This window comes from Perognathus longimembris, chromosome 28 (assembly GCF_023159225.1).
Source record: "Perognathus longimembris pacificus isolate PPM17 chromosome 28, ASM2315922v1, whole genome shotgun sequence".
Taxonomy (NCBI): Eukaryota; Metazoa; Chordata; class Mammalia; order Rodentia; family Heteromyidae; genus Perognathus; species Perognathus longimembris.
In genome coordinates, this window is record NC_063188.1 from 78,118,325 (window position 1) to 78,134,463 (window position 16,139).

A 16,139-nucleotide genomic window follows, 5' to 3' on the forward strand; every position below is an offset into this window, starting at 1 on the left:
AGTGCCCAGGCCCTTAGTTCAAGTCCCAAGGACTGGCAAAAAAGAAAGAAAAGATACAAGTTGCTGGAGATCACTGATCCCACTTTTGGGAAAAATCTTAGACATGATCAGAACATTTCAGGACAAGTTAGAGAAAAGACAAGTCTTCACACAGACCAAAGAAAGACCCACTGCAGTGAGACTCATTTCCAAGTAGTTTCATTCCTTGTTTTCCTTCTGGGGCTGTTGCAGTTGCCTGCTCAGACATCTTTGTCCATACTGGATTGGTGAAATTTGAAAACAAGTTATTTAACCTAGGATCTGGTTTTCCTGACAGTTGGCAGCTTCTGAGCTCTAACAGCTTCTCAGCTAACCAATGATTAAAGAAAAAGTTTCAAACCAGTGACACAGAGCAAGCTGAGCATGCACAAGTCATAGGTTCCATCATTAGCACCACTACTATCATAATAAACATGTCAACTTCCAGGCTGGGAATGTGGCTTAGTGGTAGAGTGCTTGCCTAGCATGCATGAGCCTTGGGTTCGATTCCTCAGTACCACATAAATAGAAAAGGCTGGAAGTGGTGTTGTGACTCAAGTGGTATAGTGCTAGCTTTGAGCAAAAGAAGCTCAGGGACAGTGCCCAGGCCTTGAGTTCAAGCCCCAGGACTGGCAAAAACATTTCCAACTTCCTTCTGCAATTAACTCTGGGCCTAGGCGCTATCTCTGACCTCGTCAGCTCAACACTAGTGCTCACTTGAGCCACAGCGCCACTTCCAGTTTTCTGGTGTTTAAATGGATGTAAGAGTCTCATGGCCTTTCCTGTCAGGGCTGGCTCTGAACCAAGTTCCTCAGATCTCTGCCTCATCAGTAGTATCTAGGATTATAGGTGTGAGCCACCAGTGCCTGGCTTTCTGGTCTTTTACTATGAAGAATACCATGGAAAAATACATAAAGTAGAAGCCTGCACAATCATTCAAACCTGTCATCCCAGCTAAGCAGGAGGCAGAGGTAGGAAGATTGAGGTCTGAGGCTGGCACTGGGCAAAAGCATGAGACCTTATCTAAAAAATGAAGCAAAAAAGGTTGGGGAAGGAGTGATATTGATAAAGATTCACTGTACTCATAATCTGACTTTTGGAATTTAAGTTCCTTTGTAAAGCTATTTTTAATTAAAAAAAAAAGTTGGGATGGGTGCTGCTGGCTGGCACCTATAATCCTAGCTAATCTTGGTATAGCACTAGCCTTGAGCATACCCGCCCATTCTAATTCAAGACAATAGCCCAGGTTGGCTCCAAACTTGAGATCCTCTTGCTCTAGACACCAGAGGGCTGGAATTAAAGGCATATGCAATCATGCCTGGCTCTTATAGGACTTTCCTAATATTAAGAATACTACAGGGTTGGAGGCATGGCTCAAGTTGCAGAACAGCTGCCTAGCAAGCATGACCCGTGACTTCAAAGCCAACTCCTTAAAAAAAAAGACACTACAAGGATTTTAAGTACCTTTCCCATTGTGATTAATCCCCATTGTTTTACTTGTTAAAAACTGTGGTGCTGGAAATGGATCCAGGGCCTCAAAGAGGCTTGGGATCACCCCACCACTAAGTTGCACCCTGTTTCAGTCTTGTTTTTAGCTCAGTTTGGCTCTTTCAATCCTTCTGTCTTATATTCCTGAGTGCCAAGATTTCTGACATATACTACCATATTGGCTAAATATGGTAGGTGTGTTTTTCATTCACAGCTGGCACTATACCACTTGAGGTATGCTTCCAGTTCTGTCTTTTTGCTGGTTAGTTGGAGCTAAGAGTTTTGGAGCTTTATCTGTCTGGGCTGGCTTTTCTGTATATGTGGTGCTGGGGAATTGAACCCAGGGCTTCATGTATACGAGGCAAGCACTTTTGTCACTAGGCCATATCCCCAGCCCCTGGGCTGGCTTTGAATCTTGATGCTTAGATCCCAGCTTCTTTAGTAGCTAGGATTATAGGCATGAGCCACTGGTGTCCGGCTTCAGTTCTGGCTTTTTGCTGGCTAATTGGAGATGGAGTCTCATGGACGTTTCTGCCTGGGCTGGCTTCAAACTTCCATCCTCCAGGTCTTAATTCTCCTGAGTAGCTAGGATTATAGGCATAGCCACCAGCAGTGCTTGCTTCTCAGCTACTTCTTTTCATATTTGTTCTTCCACTTCCTTCTATGCTGGTTCCTGTGAACACAGATAAGAGATAAAAGTCTAGCGATTTGTTTACCTGGGCTGGCTTTAAAGTGGGATTCTCAGATCTCAGCTTCCTGAGTAGCTAGGAGTAAGCCACTAGCATCTGACCTTTGCTATTTTTCCCACCATACCAGGCACAATTCTACCTTTGGAAGTTTTCTGTGTTCTCTCTCTGGAAGGCTATTTCCCTAGATAAATACATGGATTCCCTTCCTGTGCTTAAACATTACCTCAAGGAGGTATCATTACAACCTTATTTATTTATTGCTGGTTGTGGGGCTTGAACTCAGGCCCTGGGAGCTATCCCTTTTTCACTAAAAGGCTAGCACTCTACCAGTTTGAGTCATAGTTCCATTTCCAGTTTTCTGGTAGTTAGATGAATATAAAAGTCTTATGGGCTGGGCTCTGGTGGCTCACCCTGTAATCCTAGCTACTCAAGAGGCTGAGATCTGAGGATCATGGTTCAAAGCCAGTCCCTGCAGGGAAGTCTGTGAAACTCTTATCTCCAATTAACAACCAAAAAAACTGGAAGTGGCGCTGTGGCTCAAGTGGTAGAGTATTAGCCTTAAGCTGAAGAGCTCAGGGACAGTGTCCAGGCCCAGATAGAGTTCAAGCCCCACGACCACCACCACCACCACCAAAAAAAAACCCCAAAACCAAAAACAGTCTTATGGACTTTTCTGCCTGGGCTGGCTTTGAACCACAAACTCAGCCTCCTGAGTAGCTAAGATTATAGGCGTGAGCTACCAGCACCTGGCCAACCCAGGTTATTTATTTAATTAAGTAATTTATTGTGCTACTGTGGCTTCAACTCAGGGCCTCTTGCTTGCAAGGCAGGTAGGTACTCTACCACTTAAACCACATCCCTAACCCTTTTTTTGCTTTAGTTATTTTTCAGGTGAGGTCTTGTGGTTTTGTCTAGGACTGGCCTCATATCCCAAATCCACCTACCTATGGCCTCCTGAATAGCTGGGACATGTGCACACCACTGTGCTTGGTTTATTTGTTCATGTGAAGTCTCTCTAACTTTCTTCTCCAAACCTAGAGGAATGCTGGGCACATAGACTGGCTCTCAGATATACTCAGTGCCTCAATATATATAACACATAAAATGCTTGAAGCAGTTCTCAGTATACAATAGATGGTTGATAAATGTTTCTGACTTTAAGACAAGGTCATATTGTGTAATCCAGCCTGGCCTTGAACTCATAATCTTCTTGGATTATAGGCATGAACACTATGCCAGGCTCCTGACTGAAATCTTACCAACTGGCACAGTATTTCAAAGGTGAAATTTATTTTGTGGGACTAGGGAGCGAACCCAAGGCCTTGCACCCACAGACAAGTGCTTTACTAGAAGTCTCAGCCTAAAGCTGAAATTTATCTCAGATACAGGTACATACCTGCAGTCCCAGTTATTCAGAAGCTGAGTTGGGTTGATTGCTTGTGACCAGGAGTTCAAAACCAGCTTGCACAATATAATATGACTCTCATCTCAAATATACACCCCTTTAAAATGAACCCCCACAACATGGAACTTTACTGAACTTTTTCTTATTTAAATGCTTAGATGAAAAGGCAAGCCGGGTGCTGGTGGCTCATGCCTGTAATCCTAGCTACTCAGGATGCTGAGATCTGAGGATCATGGTTCAATGCCAGCCCAGGCAGCAAAGGCCCTGTGAAACTCATCTTCAATTAACCACTGAAAGACCTGAAGTGGAGCCTTGAGCAAAAGAGCTTAGGGAAAGTGCCCAGACCCTCCTTAAATTCAAGCCCCACAACTGAAAAAAAAGGAGGGAGGTAAACAAAGTAGCAATTTAGCAAATGCTTATATTTCTAGTAGCAAATGCTTATATTTCTAGTTACTTAAAAGCAAAGTTGGGCTGGGGATATAGCCTAGTGGCAAGAGTGCCTGCCTCGGTATACCCGAGGCCCTAGGATCGATTCCCCAGCACCACATATACAGAAAACGGCCAGAAGCGGCGCTGTGGCTCAAGTGGCAGAGTGCTAGCCTTGAGCGGGAAGAAGCCAGGGACAGTGCTCAGGCCCTGAGTCCAAGGCCCAGGACTGGCCAAAAAAAAAAAAGCAAAGTTACCTGGAAGACTCTATATCAAAAACAAAATACAAGGGGCTGGGGATATGGCCTAGTGGCAAGAGTGCTTGCCTTGTATACATGAGGCCCTGGGTTCGATTCCCCAGCACCACATATACAGAAAACGGCCAGAAGTGGCGCTGTGGCTCAAGTGGCAGAGTGCTAGCCTTGAGCAAAAAGAAGCCAGGGACAGTGCTCAGGCCCTGAGTTCAAGGCCCAGGACTGGCCAAAAACAAAAACAAAATACAAGGCAAAAAGGCTGGTGGTACGGCTCCAGTGACAAGAATGCTTGCTCAGCATGTGCCAAGGCTCTGGGTTCAATGCTCAGTAACATCAAATAGGGGCAAACTTAACCTAATATGTCAAGGTGACCAATTTATTCCATTGTCTCCCATGTACTCAAGGAAAAGAAAAGGGAGTCAGATATTGGGCTAAGTTGTTCCATGCGCCATGCTTGGATGCTTGGATTGACTGGTTTTTGGTGTGTGTGTGTCAGTCTTGGGGTTTGAACTCAGGATCTGAGCACTGTCCCTGAGTTTTTGTGATCAAGGTTAGCACTCTCACTTAGGCCAAAGCTCTACTTCTGGCTTTTTCATGGTTAACTGGAGATAAGAGTCGTAATAGCCTTTCTTGCCTGGGCTGCCTTCAAACTGTGAGCCTTAGATCTCAGCTTCCTCTGAGTAGTTAAGTTTATAGGCATGAGCCACTGGAGCCTAGCATGACCTACTGATTTTTAGTCATTAGGGGGCAGGAAAAAAGGAGGCAAGGAGACGCACTGGGAAGGGGTCAGTTTAGGCTCAGAGCCCCATTTCCAGACCTTGGAAGCCTGGACGGTGTAGAGGTAAGGGACAGGCTGAGGTGATGTATTTACTTTGCTGACAGCACAGTCCTGGGTATGGACCTCCTTGGCCAGCTGCCCCTTCTTCTTCAATATGCAGGCTTTCTGGTATGGAGGTGAAATGGGGGGCTGTGTGGGTGGAGTGTACTCATACTTGGAGCCATCCTTGAGCTGCAGGGACACAGGGATAGGCAGATGGTGAGAACCTGAGAACCACAGTCTTCCCCACCTGCCTTTTGCTGGCTATGTACTCACATTCAGGGAGTAACTACAGTCCGAGTCATAGGCACTCAGGTCCCCACAGGTCACAAAAGGCACAATGAAGCGGGTGGGACCATTCAACTGGTTGAAGTCTGAATCTTAGGGAAAGGTGGAAAGGAGATTGAGGATAGGGCTGGTTATGACTCAGGCCAGGCTATGGCATGACACCCCCATCTCCACTAACCACCTTCTCATCCCTTTGGTGACAACTTATCCCTTAGTTCCTATGACCTATTCAGGACTCCCCCCAGCTCCCCAGGATGTTGGCCTCTGCTCTACTTTTCACTGAACCTGTGTGCACCTGCCAAGATCTTGTCTCACCCAAGCAAGATCTCAGGGGTGAGGCTACCTACCTACAATGAACAAAATGAATAAATGTTCATTACAGGGCGGGGGGGGGGGGGGGTTGCGCATTTCCACTTGGGAGCATGACTGAGGATCTTCCTAAGATGAGAATTTCCTTAAGGAGGTGGAGTTCTTCCCTGGGGCAACACTTAGGTGCCTGCTGAGGTAGAATTGTCACCAGGAGCCAGAGTTACCACTAGGCAGCTGGAACTCCCTTTGGTACTAATGATCTTGTGGGAGGGTGGGGAGGTCTTAGGCTGGTGGAGGCTAAGGGTCCTCACAAGACACAAGCTGCACGAGGTGGGGGACATCTCCCCCAGGGACAAGCACGTGGGTACCAGTATTCACCGTATGAGTGGTCCAACAGGGGTTTGGCCAGGTCTGCCACGAAGCCCTCAGGAGGGTCATAACCCTTACAGACAGCAAAGGCCTCTGAGGGAGGGAAATAAAGGAATAGGGGAGAGGGTGATGACCACTTGCCCATCATGCAGTCCATATTCCCAAGCACCCCCTTGCTGCCAGGCCCAGCTCACAGACCAATGCTGGAGTTCCGGCTGCTCCTGGGCTTGGCACAGAGCACACTGGCAAAGAAGACCCGCAGCTGGCTGTAGAGCAGTGTCACATCCCGGCCTCGAAATATCTGCAGAATGAGGAGAGCAAGATGGAGGGGTGAGGCAAGTTCCAGGACCTCTCTCTACAGTTGACCAGGTCCCCCAAGACCTACCTTGGCCACAAAGCAGCCACCTGGCTTCAAGACGTGTGTTGCAATATTTAGTGCCTGTGGGTAAGGACAGAAGGCTGAAGCAATGATGAGGGCAGCCAAGGAGGGGCCAAAGCTGGGCAGGGGTGACTGGAGTTACTCACGGCTAGGAGAAGCTGGGCCTGCATGTACTCATCGACATCATGGAGGCCGGTCACTGTGGTAAGAAGAGCAGTGTTAGAAACCCTCTGGTTTCAGGCACCTTCTTCCATCAGAGATCAGAAAACTAAAAACACCATGTCTCAGTCTCTGGGTCTGAAAGGGTTCTACATGCAAATGATGATCTGCCAACTCACATAGCCTGAGTTCCAGGCCCATGATTAGGAAGTTATTTAAATTCTCACAACTACCATGCCACCACTCCCACAGAAGCATTACTGTTCAAACCTCCAGCCAGATGGCTGCTCTGAGGTTGCTTCGATGCCCAGACTTGACTTGCCTACAAACAAATCTAAAACTCACATCTCCCTTCTCAAACTTGCTCCTTTGATCTGCATCTCCATCTCATTCTATTCTCTCATTCATTCATTCATTCATTCATTTGTTCGTTCTTTCACTCATTCATTCATTCAGGGGCATGGGGCTTAAACTCAGGGCCTAAGAGCTGTCCCTGAGCTTTTTCACTCAAGGCTATTGCTCTACCACTTCTGGTTTTCTGGTGGTTAATTGGAGATAAGAGTCTCATAGACTTTCCTGCCTGGGCTAGCGTCAAATTGTGATTCTCAGATCTTAGCCTCCTGGGTAGCTAGGATTATAGGAGGAGCCCCCAGTGCTTGGCCTTTTATTTTATTTTATTTTTTTGGTCATGGGGCTTGAACTCTTGGCCTGGACATTGTTCCTGAGCTTCTTTTGTTCAAGACTGGCTCTACCACTTCAGCCACAGAGCCACTCCCGGCTCATCCTATTCTTTTCCTCACCAGGCCAAAGCTTTCAGTTCTCTCTCACACCTCCCCTCCCCACAAAGAAAAACCCTCCTCACATCCATACTGCAGTCACTGGCAAACCCAGGGGCTTCAATTGTCAAAGACTTCCTGAAGTGACCCTCTTCTCTGCATATCATCACTCATCTGGTCTATTGTGTGGCCACCTCCTCCCCATGGTCTCTGTTTGCTTTGTCACTCACAGTGCCCAAGCATCCTGAAGGATCCTATCACAACCTGAGCCAAGCAGTCCTTCCCTGCCCACAGTCCCTCATGGTTTTCTCCAAATTCTCAGCTCATTGAAAAAGGCAACATCCTTATTGTATTTATCCTCCACTTCCCACCACTCTCCCAACCACACTGATCTCACTGTTCCTCATACAAGCACTCACTTTACTCAAAACCTTTGCACAGGCTGGAACTTCACATGTATCACTACCTCCAGACATCTGGCTTACTCTCCCATCTCCTTTAGTTCTCTGTTGTCAAGTCAGTAAAGCCTTCCCTGTCCATTTTATTTATTTTTTATTTTTTATAATTTTGGCTAGTCCTGGGGCTTGGACTCAGGGCCTGAGCACTGTCCCTGGCTTCTTCTTGCTCAAGGCTAGCACTCTGCCACTTGAGTCACAGTGCCACCTCTGGCCTTTTCTATATATGTGGTACTGAGGAATCGAACCCAGGGCTTAATGTATATGAGGCAAGCACTCTTGCCACTAGGCCATATTCCCAGCCCCCCCCCCATCCATTTTAAAAATTCCAACAGATACTCCCTAATTCCCTATTCCATGATTTCCCTGCACCCCATTTACCGTCAGGAGCCCCATCGCACACCACTAGGTCAGCAGGGCAGCCCTCAAAGTGCTGGATAATCTCCTTGGCGGTGGAAAGCTACGGAGAGAGGGAGGACAAGTGGGCCCAGGACCCTCAATGCTGCCCTGAAGCCCCACTTGTTCATGGCTGTGATCCCAAAGCCTCTGGGTCAGCCAGATTCTCAGGCTTTGTCTATCAAACACCATTTTCTCTCTCTGGGGACTTAGCCTCATCTTTTTTTTGCCAGTCCTGGGGCTTGAACTCAGGGCCTGGGCACTGTCCCTGGCTTCTTTTGCTCCAGGCTAGCACTCTACCACTTGAGTCACAGCGCCCTCTTCTGGCTTTTTCTGTGTATGTGGTGCTGAGGAATCAAACCCAGGGTTTATGCATGCTAGGCAAGCACTCCACCACTAAGCCACATTCCCAGGCCCCTCATCATTTTTCGTATGGTCAGTGATGACAATCTGCTGACTCTGTTTCTCTGCTATTAATCTATGCTTGTCCTTCTTAGTCTCTGTTTCTCTCTCTCCCCTCCTCACACCTTGCAGTGCTGGGGTAGAACCAGAGCCTTGCTTATGCTAGACAAGCACTCTACCACAGAGTTATACTTAAATCCTTCTCCTTTACTTATTCTATTTCTTTTTTTCTTTTCAAGGCAGGGTCCTAGCTAGCCCAGGCTAGATCAAATTTAAGATCCATCTGCCTCAGCCTCTTGACTGCTGGGATTACAGGTGTATACCACTAAATCTAGCTCCATTCTGATTCTATAGATTGGTCTCTCTTCCCCTTTTCCAAAGCACCTAGCATATACCCCAATACCCTCTACTATGTTCTCACCTGAGTGATGTCCCCTTGGATCTGTATCACACCTGGTAAGGGAGCCATAGCTTGCATGTCCACAGCTACCACTTGACCGGATCCCTGGCTCCTATGGACAATGTGTTCCATTTCCATCCAGTTTTTTAACCCCCCCCAAGCCCCTCCTTTACCCCCACTCTCCTTGGCTTCCCATACTTACCCAATTTTCCGGCTCAGCACCTGGCTCCAGCTGCCAGGGGCTGCACATAGGTCAACTGCCCGTGTCACGCCTGGGCACACAGAATGAAAGTGTACTGGTCAGTAGTACCTAAAACTCCAACATGAGGACCCTACAAAGTTCACTCTTTGCCCCTGGGGACTATCATGTCTAACCACTGTCAGGTGCCCATCTCCTCTAGGGCCTTTTTCTCATCTTCCCATATCTCCCTGCTGTAGACACCCTCCAAGTCAGCCCACCAACCACAAGGAACTCTGCAGACAGAGCCTCCCCACCCCAAACCAAGGTGCTTCGCCTGTCAGTTAGGGACCTTTGAAGAGCTGAAATTCCTCATCAAGCTGTAGCAGCTTGAAGGCACTTCGGGCCCTCCAGCCATTCTCCTTGGCTAGGCGGTAGTAGACATCTCGCTTGTCCTTTGATGTCCGTCCCATCTCACACACTGTTGGCCAAGCAACTTGCTGGCAGTCAGCTAACGCTGCCTGGTTTTGGTCCCAGGGAAGTAGGGGACCTGTGCGGGACAGAGAAAACCATTCATACTCAACTGAGTTCATGCGACCCACATGACAACTCATTCAACATCCAAGAAGACTGAACCCCAGGGACTGACCCCACAGAGCCCTAAGGACCCTATTACTGAGCTCTCAGGCTTCATTACTCATCACACAACCCCCCCCATCACTTACCCCTCAATCCCACCACAGATCCCACACACCCAACATTTACCTGATGACCCATTACTGATCCTGTCCACCCATCTTCACTATCACAAACTCTACACAGTAATCTGTGTTTCTCAACCCTTCTCCACCACTTCATACCCATTAACACCTCCTGACCACCTCCCCAATTGTTGCTATTGTCCCTAGATGCACAGAGCTCTCTCAGTCCCCCATTAATCCCTTGCTTTGTACCCCCTCCCACTTCTTACTATACCTATCTACTCTGCAATCCATTAATCCCTTGAATGACTAAATCCCCGAGTATTTCCTTTATCATTATATCCTTAACTCTTACTAATGCCTGCAAAACCATGGCCTGTTAAGTTTCCCATTACATACTCTTGATTACTAATTTATCAGTCCTCTTTAACTTAGCACTCCAGCTGACCACTCACAGATCACATCACCGGACACCGGACTCTGGTATCCCCTCCATCAATACACAACACATTACTGCCTGAGGCTCAATCATTAGCTTGCCATTCTCTCCTCACTGGGCCCCAAAGATCATTTACTTGATGATCACACCTTATTCACTCTATCCCTATTAACTTCACGGTCACGGCACAATGCTCACTACAACACTCATCCCTGCTCATTACAGCCCCCATCCCATCCCTTATGCCCTCCATAGACAGCTTCACCACGAGCACTGAGATTACTGTGGCCCATCACTCTTCATTAATCCATTTAATATCTATCTCCACCAATTCCTCAATGACCATACATTTCCATCCACCTCTATCTTTTCTAGCTGTCAACTTTAAAATCTCCTCAATTAATGAACACACCACATCAGCCTCTACGAACATTTTAACTAGAACAAACTAGAGCACTATTGGCCTACACTGGTCTACCCCGCCCCCCCTCCACCTTACAGTCCTCTGGCCATACCTCTGGTCCATTCCCCTTATCCCAACCATCATGACCCTATTTGGAAACACCAGATCCCCTTTCAAAGCGGATCCGCTGATAACTTGGGCAGTGGCTTCACTACATGCTCCAGCCCTTCAAGCTCATCTTGCATTCCAGTACTTTGTAGGGCACAAGCTTTGGGTCTGAATCCCACACTGAGGCGAACCATGCTGCTGTTGGAAGCACCGAGAAGGGATCACTCACTCTCCCCCCGCCGCCGGCAAGGGGGAGTGAAGGCGTAGGGGAATGCCTGCGTGCCTCCACGATTCTGGCTGGAATCCTGGGACTCCGTGAGCCTGGAACCTACCTTAGATCTCGGAGCGGGAAGCTGCTGGAGGAAGGAGGCTGGCGCCAGGAGCCCCAGCCTCAGCAAAATCATAAACCAAAAAGGGCTTCAGTTCGGCTTCTTAGATGACCCAAATGAGCATGGCAAACTTAGCATTGTGGACACCGAGGCTCCGGGTAAGTTAAGACCCAAACTTACAACGTGAGTCCCGCCATGTAGGGCAGACGAATCCAGATCGCGTGAAAACCGACCCCAGCATGCAACGGGCAGCCGAACGGACGCACAGCGTAGTGGAAACGTAGTTACACACGAGAGCAGATCCTTTGTTCTTTCGTCCTAAGGCTAAGATTAAATCCTTTGGGATTGAGAGTTCAAGACCAGCCTGGACCATATAGTGAGACCTTATCTCCAGACAAACAGACAAAAAAAAAAAAAAAAAAAAAAAAGCGCACGACCGATTTCCTATCCCCTTATGAACCTCAGTGGAGTGTATGGACTACATTTCCCAAGTTGCATCTGTCCATCCTATTCCTGCGTGAGGCGTAGAGAACTCACCAATGGGGCGTGAATGTGAGAGTATGAAAAGTAGCAGATAAGTGCGCGAGCGCTGTAACTCTTGGAACTCGCTGACGTGCTCACATACAAACCTACTCTGCTACATTTTCTAACTTCACTTCCGCTGGTTAGTAGCGCCGCGATTTGTTTTGCTGTCCCAGAAGTGCAATTTCCCACTCTTGAAAGTGGGGCTAATCAGTGACGCAGAACTCATTGCATTATTATAGTGTTTAGCATGTGCTGGCATGTGAAATGAACACAGGATTCATCTGTGAACCGTTATGTTTTATTACTATCCTGCCAATAAAATAGGAGTGAATGAATTCAAGAACACAGAGAATGAATGAAATGCAGTAAAAGTAATTAGGAAGTGAATTCAGAATATTACCTTTAAAAATCTAGATAAAATATTCATTTCATTGTATATTTACAGAATTTTGACACAGGGGCTTCTTATATAGCTCAGGCTGGCCTCAAACTTCAGATCCCTCTGCCCTTTCCTCCCGGATTTTACCTTTTCTTTGTTGTAGTTTAATTGGAGATAAAAGTCTTATGGACTTTTGTGCTCTGGCAGGCTTCAAACCTTGATCCTCTGATCTCAGCTTCCTGAGTAGGATTACAGGAACGAGCTACTGGTGCCTGGGAATGTACATTTGTTTTTATTTATTTATTTTTCTGTTTTTACAGATTTATTATAGGTCAATAGTTATCACTGCAGTAAGTTCACAAAACATCAGTTTAATGTAGAAATCTCTAGGATGCTAGTTAAAGGTTGAAAAAAAAAAACAAGAACAAGATTAAGTTGACTGACACCACTAGAGACTACTACAGGGAAAAATATTCTTGAACTATAATGACTTGTGTTCTCAGACCTGAAGTTAAAGATACCACATTTACTAAAGCTAATAAACAGAGGAAGAGTGAGTGTGTGAGTTTCTACATGTGAATCTGAACAGCTTTTGCTTTTTTTTTTTGCCAGTCCTGAGGCTTGAACTCAGGGCCTGGGCATTGTCCCTGAGGCTCTGTGCTCAAGGCTAGTATTCTAGCACTTGAGCCACAGCACCACTTCCAGCTTTTTCTGAGTAGTTTATTAGAGATGAGAGTCTTACAGACTTTTCTTGCCTGGCTGGCTTTGAACTGTGATCCTCAGATTTCAGCCTCCTGAATAGCTAGGATTATAGGCGTGAGCCACTGGTGTCCAGCTGAACTAAATATTTCTAACCCTTGGGATTTTTTTTTCTTTTTAGAAATCCAAAGATATTTTTTGTGTGTGCTGGTAGTAGGACTTGAACTAGGGGACTGGATTTTGTCCTTAGGTGGTTTTGTTTTTTTTCACTCTGGCTCTCTACAACTTGAACCAGAGCTCCACTTTCAGCTTGTTTGGTAGGGGTGGGTAATTGGGGATAAGAATCTTCTGTACTTTCCGGTCTAGGCTGGCTTCAATTCATGATCCTCAGATCTCAGCCTCAAGTATAGCTAGGCTTACAGGTATGAGCCACTTTTCCCAGTAAAGAGCCAAAGATAGTTATTTAAAATGATCCAAAACAAAAACAGCAATTCTAAAGAAGTAGAATTGAAAATTTTCCTTGTTTGAGATATTTTTTTAATAAAACACTGTTAATGACAATTTAATCTCTAAAAAAGTTAATCTGCTAAAATGTGAAATTGCAAAGCATTTATGTCACATAATATTACTACATATCCTCCACCGGTATTTCCTCTGTTATTTTTCTTTTCTTTTCTTTTCTTTTCTTTTTTTTTGGCCAGTCCAGGGCCTTGAACTCAGGGCCTGAGCACTGTCCCTGGCTTCTTTTTGCTCAAGGCTAGCACTCTGCCACTTGAGCCACAGTGCCACTTCTGTCCATTTTCTATATATGTGGTGCTGAGGAATCGAACCCAGGGCTTTATGTGTATGAGGCAAGCACTCTTGCCACTAGGCCATATTCCCAGCCCTCTGTCATTTTTCTATTAGTTGTCAAAGAGATTTCATCACGTACAGTATACATGATTGAATCTTTATTGCTTTCTTTCACCAGTTGTCCCTTTTTAACCCATTTAAGATTGTTCCATTATTCTATTTTCATATGTATAAAATATTTCTATCATGATTGTCCTCCTAGCCCTTCAGTTTTTGAGATAGGCTCTTCCTGTAGAGACAAGCCAGGCCTCAAACTCAACATGCTCCTGCCTCATCCTCCTAAGTTCTGGGATCATAGACACATGCTACCACAATCTCACTTCATCTCGTTTCTTCATTCTCTCTGTGTTCTATCCTCTGACTAATGACTTCTGCCTGTCCCTTCTGTCTAGCCATCCATTTATGCCTCCCCCCTTCAAATGACTAGCCCTGTTCCCTGTTGAACCTCTCTGTCCTGCCCCCCCCATGTCTCCCTCTTCTGTCAGACCACCAAGTTTTGCCTTCTCTGTTCATTGGAGAACACTGCCTTCCTGTGTGACCATTTCTACTCCCTCCTTCCATCCAGTCCCTCAGAGCTGCAGCCTTCATCCAAGCAACCATACCCAGGCCTTCTATTCATCCACCACTGGCATTCAGCACCCTGACCCTCCTCTCCTCCCCCCCCCCCACTGAGGCAACACCATTGGCAAAATTAGGGCCATGACAAGTGGGATGGCAAGGCACATGCAGAGGCTGAGCTGGTCTTGCTGGTTGTATATGTGGACTATCACCTCTGACATCTGGACATGGGAGAAGAGATGTGGCATTTAGGATGTGACAGGAACACAAGGACTGACACATCAAAAACCCACTCTCATAGTGTCAGAAATGCACCCTCTCCTTAGAAACTGGGAGGGAGGAGCTCAGAGGCTCTTGCCCCAGCCCCCAGCCCTGGCCCTAGCCTTACTTATTGGAGAGGATGAGGTATCTATAGGTGGCTGTGAGCCTCTACATGAAGAATGTGGCCCCAGTAAACACCACTGCTTACAGCCTACACTAGGAAAGACTAAGGTCTACAGGTTAGGGAACTGACAAGCTGAGCGTCTATTTATTTATTTATTTATTTATTTATTTATTTATTTATTTATCTTTCCCATTTCCCTGCAAATGGCATAATTTTATTCTTTTGCCAAATGAATGAGTAAGCTGAGCGTCTTAGACTTGTTACAGGCTCTCAAACCCAGATCTAACCTCCAGAGTGCCCTCCTCCCACACTGGCATTCATCTGGTACACTCTGGAGTACGGTGTGACTAGACAAACCTTCCTTCTCCACTCTCCTCTCATCCACTTTGCACCCCTCTCACCCATTCTGCCCACCCCTGCTTCTTTCTTCCATCTAACCACCCATGCGGTCCCCTGTGTCCCATCACCCCTGCAGTGCTTTATCCATGCCTCTCTCCCCTGTAAACATATCCCTTCCCCACCATCTGAACACCTCTGCTCCCCAGCTCTGTCCATGCCATCCCCCTCCAGCTGACCCTCTGGTCTCTGCCATTCTCACAGCTACTGAGGGTTAAAATAATAGGCAAATTTACTCAAGCAACATGGCTGCTCTTCCTCGCCTGAGACTAAAGTTCCCAAGGCTACTATAGGGACTATCAGACAAAACAAGTGGTCCTCCATCCCCAAGTGGCCTATCCCACAAGCCCCTGGCTGCCTGCTCACTAGCTGAAGTTCCATGTAGATGGGCAGGACCTCAGGGTAGCAGACACCACCAAAGTCATAATGGGCACTGTGGACACTTGTGCAAGAACAGAAACAGTCCATGGGATTAGAGCATAGGAGGCCCTGAGGACCTCTTTCTCCCTTCCTCAGCCTCTCTGTCACCCTCTCTATCAGACAATTATCAACCCTTGAGGTTCACCACGTGGCTCCACCATGAGTAATACAGAGGGGGCCAAAACTAGAGGATCTGGATGTGGTGAGAGCTCCTACTCTCCTGAATCCTTACTGAGTCAAGTGTTAACAACTGGGTCTCACAGGTGCTGTTGAGCCCCTGGGATAGGAAACTGAAGTGTCTTTGCCCTTCACTGCAGTCTCCTTGAGACTCACATCACAGCTAAGCTAGAACTTTTTTTTTTTTAGTGCCAGTACTAGGGCTTAAACTAAAGTCTGTATGTTTGTTTTCCTTTAGCTTTTTCACTCAAGTCTAGAGCTCTACCACTTGGGCCACATATCTACCCTTGTTGGTTTGTTTTTTTGGTATTTAATTATAGATAAGTGTTTCATGGACTTTCCTTTCTGGGCTTGCTTTGAACACTGATCCTCAGATTTTAGTCTCTGGATTAGCTAGGATTATGGGGATGATCTTGGGGGAGGGGGGCGAGAAGAATGGAGAAGAAAGGCCATGGAGAATAAAGGTCCCCAAAACTCCCATCTTTCCATGTCCTTCAAGTCACTAAACTAAGAAAGAAAACAGCACACAGGTCAGGTGTACCTGGGGACACCACAGGTAA

The 16,139-nt window shown here is 46.6% G+C and overlaps 1 protein-coding gene across 3 annotated transcripts; it reads right to left on the bottom strand.

The window, feature by feature from the left end:
• Nucleotides 1–2,069: 2,069 nt before the first annotated feature.
• Ftsj1 (FtsJ RNA 2'-O-methyltransferase 1) lies at nt 2,070–11,685 on the bottom strand. 3 transcript variants are annotated; one of them, XM_048336470.1, is made up of 12 exons: nt 11,369–11,685; nt 9,561–9,758; nt 9,233–9,302; nt 9,052–9,142; nt 8,214–8,292; nt 6,589–6,641; nt 6,449–6,502; nt 6,262–6,364; nt 6,073–6,156; nt 5,374–5,471; nt 5,152–5,289; nt 2,070–2,179 (listed from the first exon to the last, which is right to left on the bottom strand). In XM_048336470.1, the coding sequence occupies exons 1-12, from the start codon at nt 11,559–11,561 to the stop codon at nt 2,168–2,170; spliced, it is 1,173 nt and encodes a 390-aa protein (XP_048192427.1). In that variant the 5' UTR covers nt 11,562–11,685; the 3' UTR covers nt 2,070–2,167. The 3 variants fall into 3 exon arrangements, with proteins under 3 accessions (XP_048192427.1, XP_048192426.1, XP_048192428.1); XM_048336469.1 differs by having other exon boundaries at nt 2,071–2,179; nt 5,374–5,477; nt 11,369–11,683; XM_048336471.1 differs by having other exon boundaries at nt 2,072–2,179; nt 5,374–5,477; nt 11,192–11,682.
• Between the last annotated feature and the right edge of the window lie 4,454 nt (nt 11,686–16,139).

Excerpts from the sequence above, each read along its gene's own strand:
- Ftsj1 (XM_048336469.1), bottom strand. The coding sequence starts at position 11,561 with ATGGTCCAGGCTGGTCTTGAACTCTCAATCCCAAAGGATTTAATCTTA. Across the intron at positions 9,303-9,560 it reads GGAATTTCAGCTCTTCAAAG|GCGTGACACGGGCAGTTGAC; the intron begins GTCCCTAACTGA and ends CTGTGTGCCCAG. Across the intron at positions 6,157-6,261 it reads CAGCCGGAACTCCAGCATTG|AGGCCTTTGCTGTCTGTAAG; the intron begins GTCTGTGAGCTG and ends TCCCTCCCTCAG.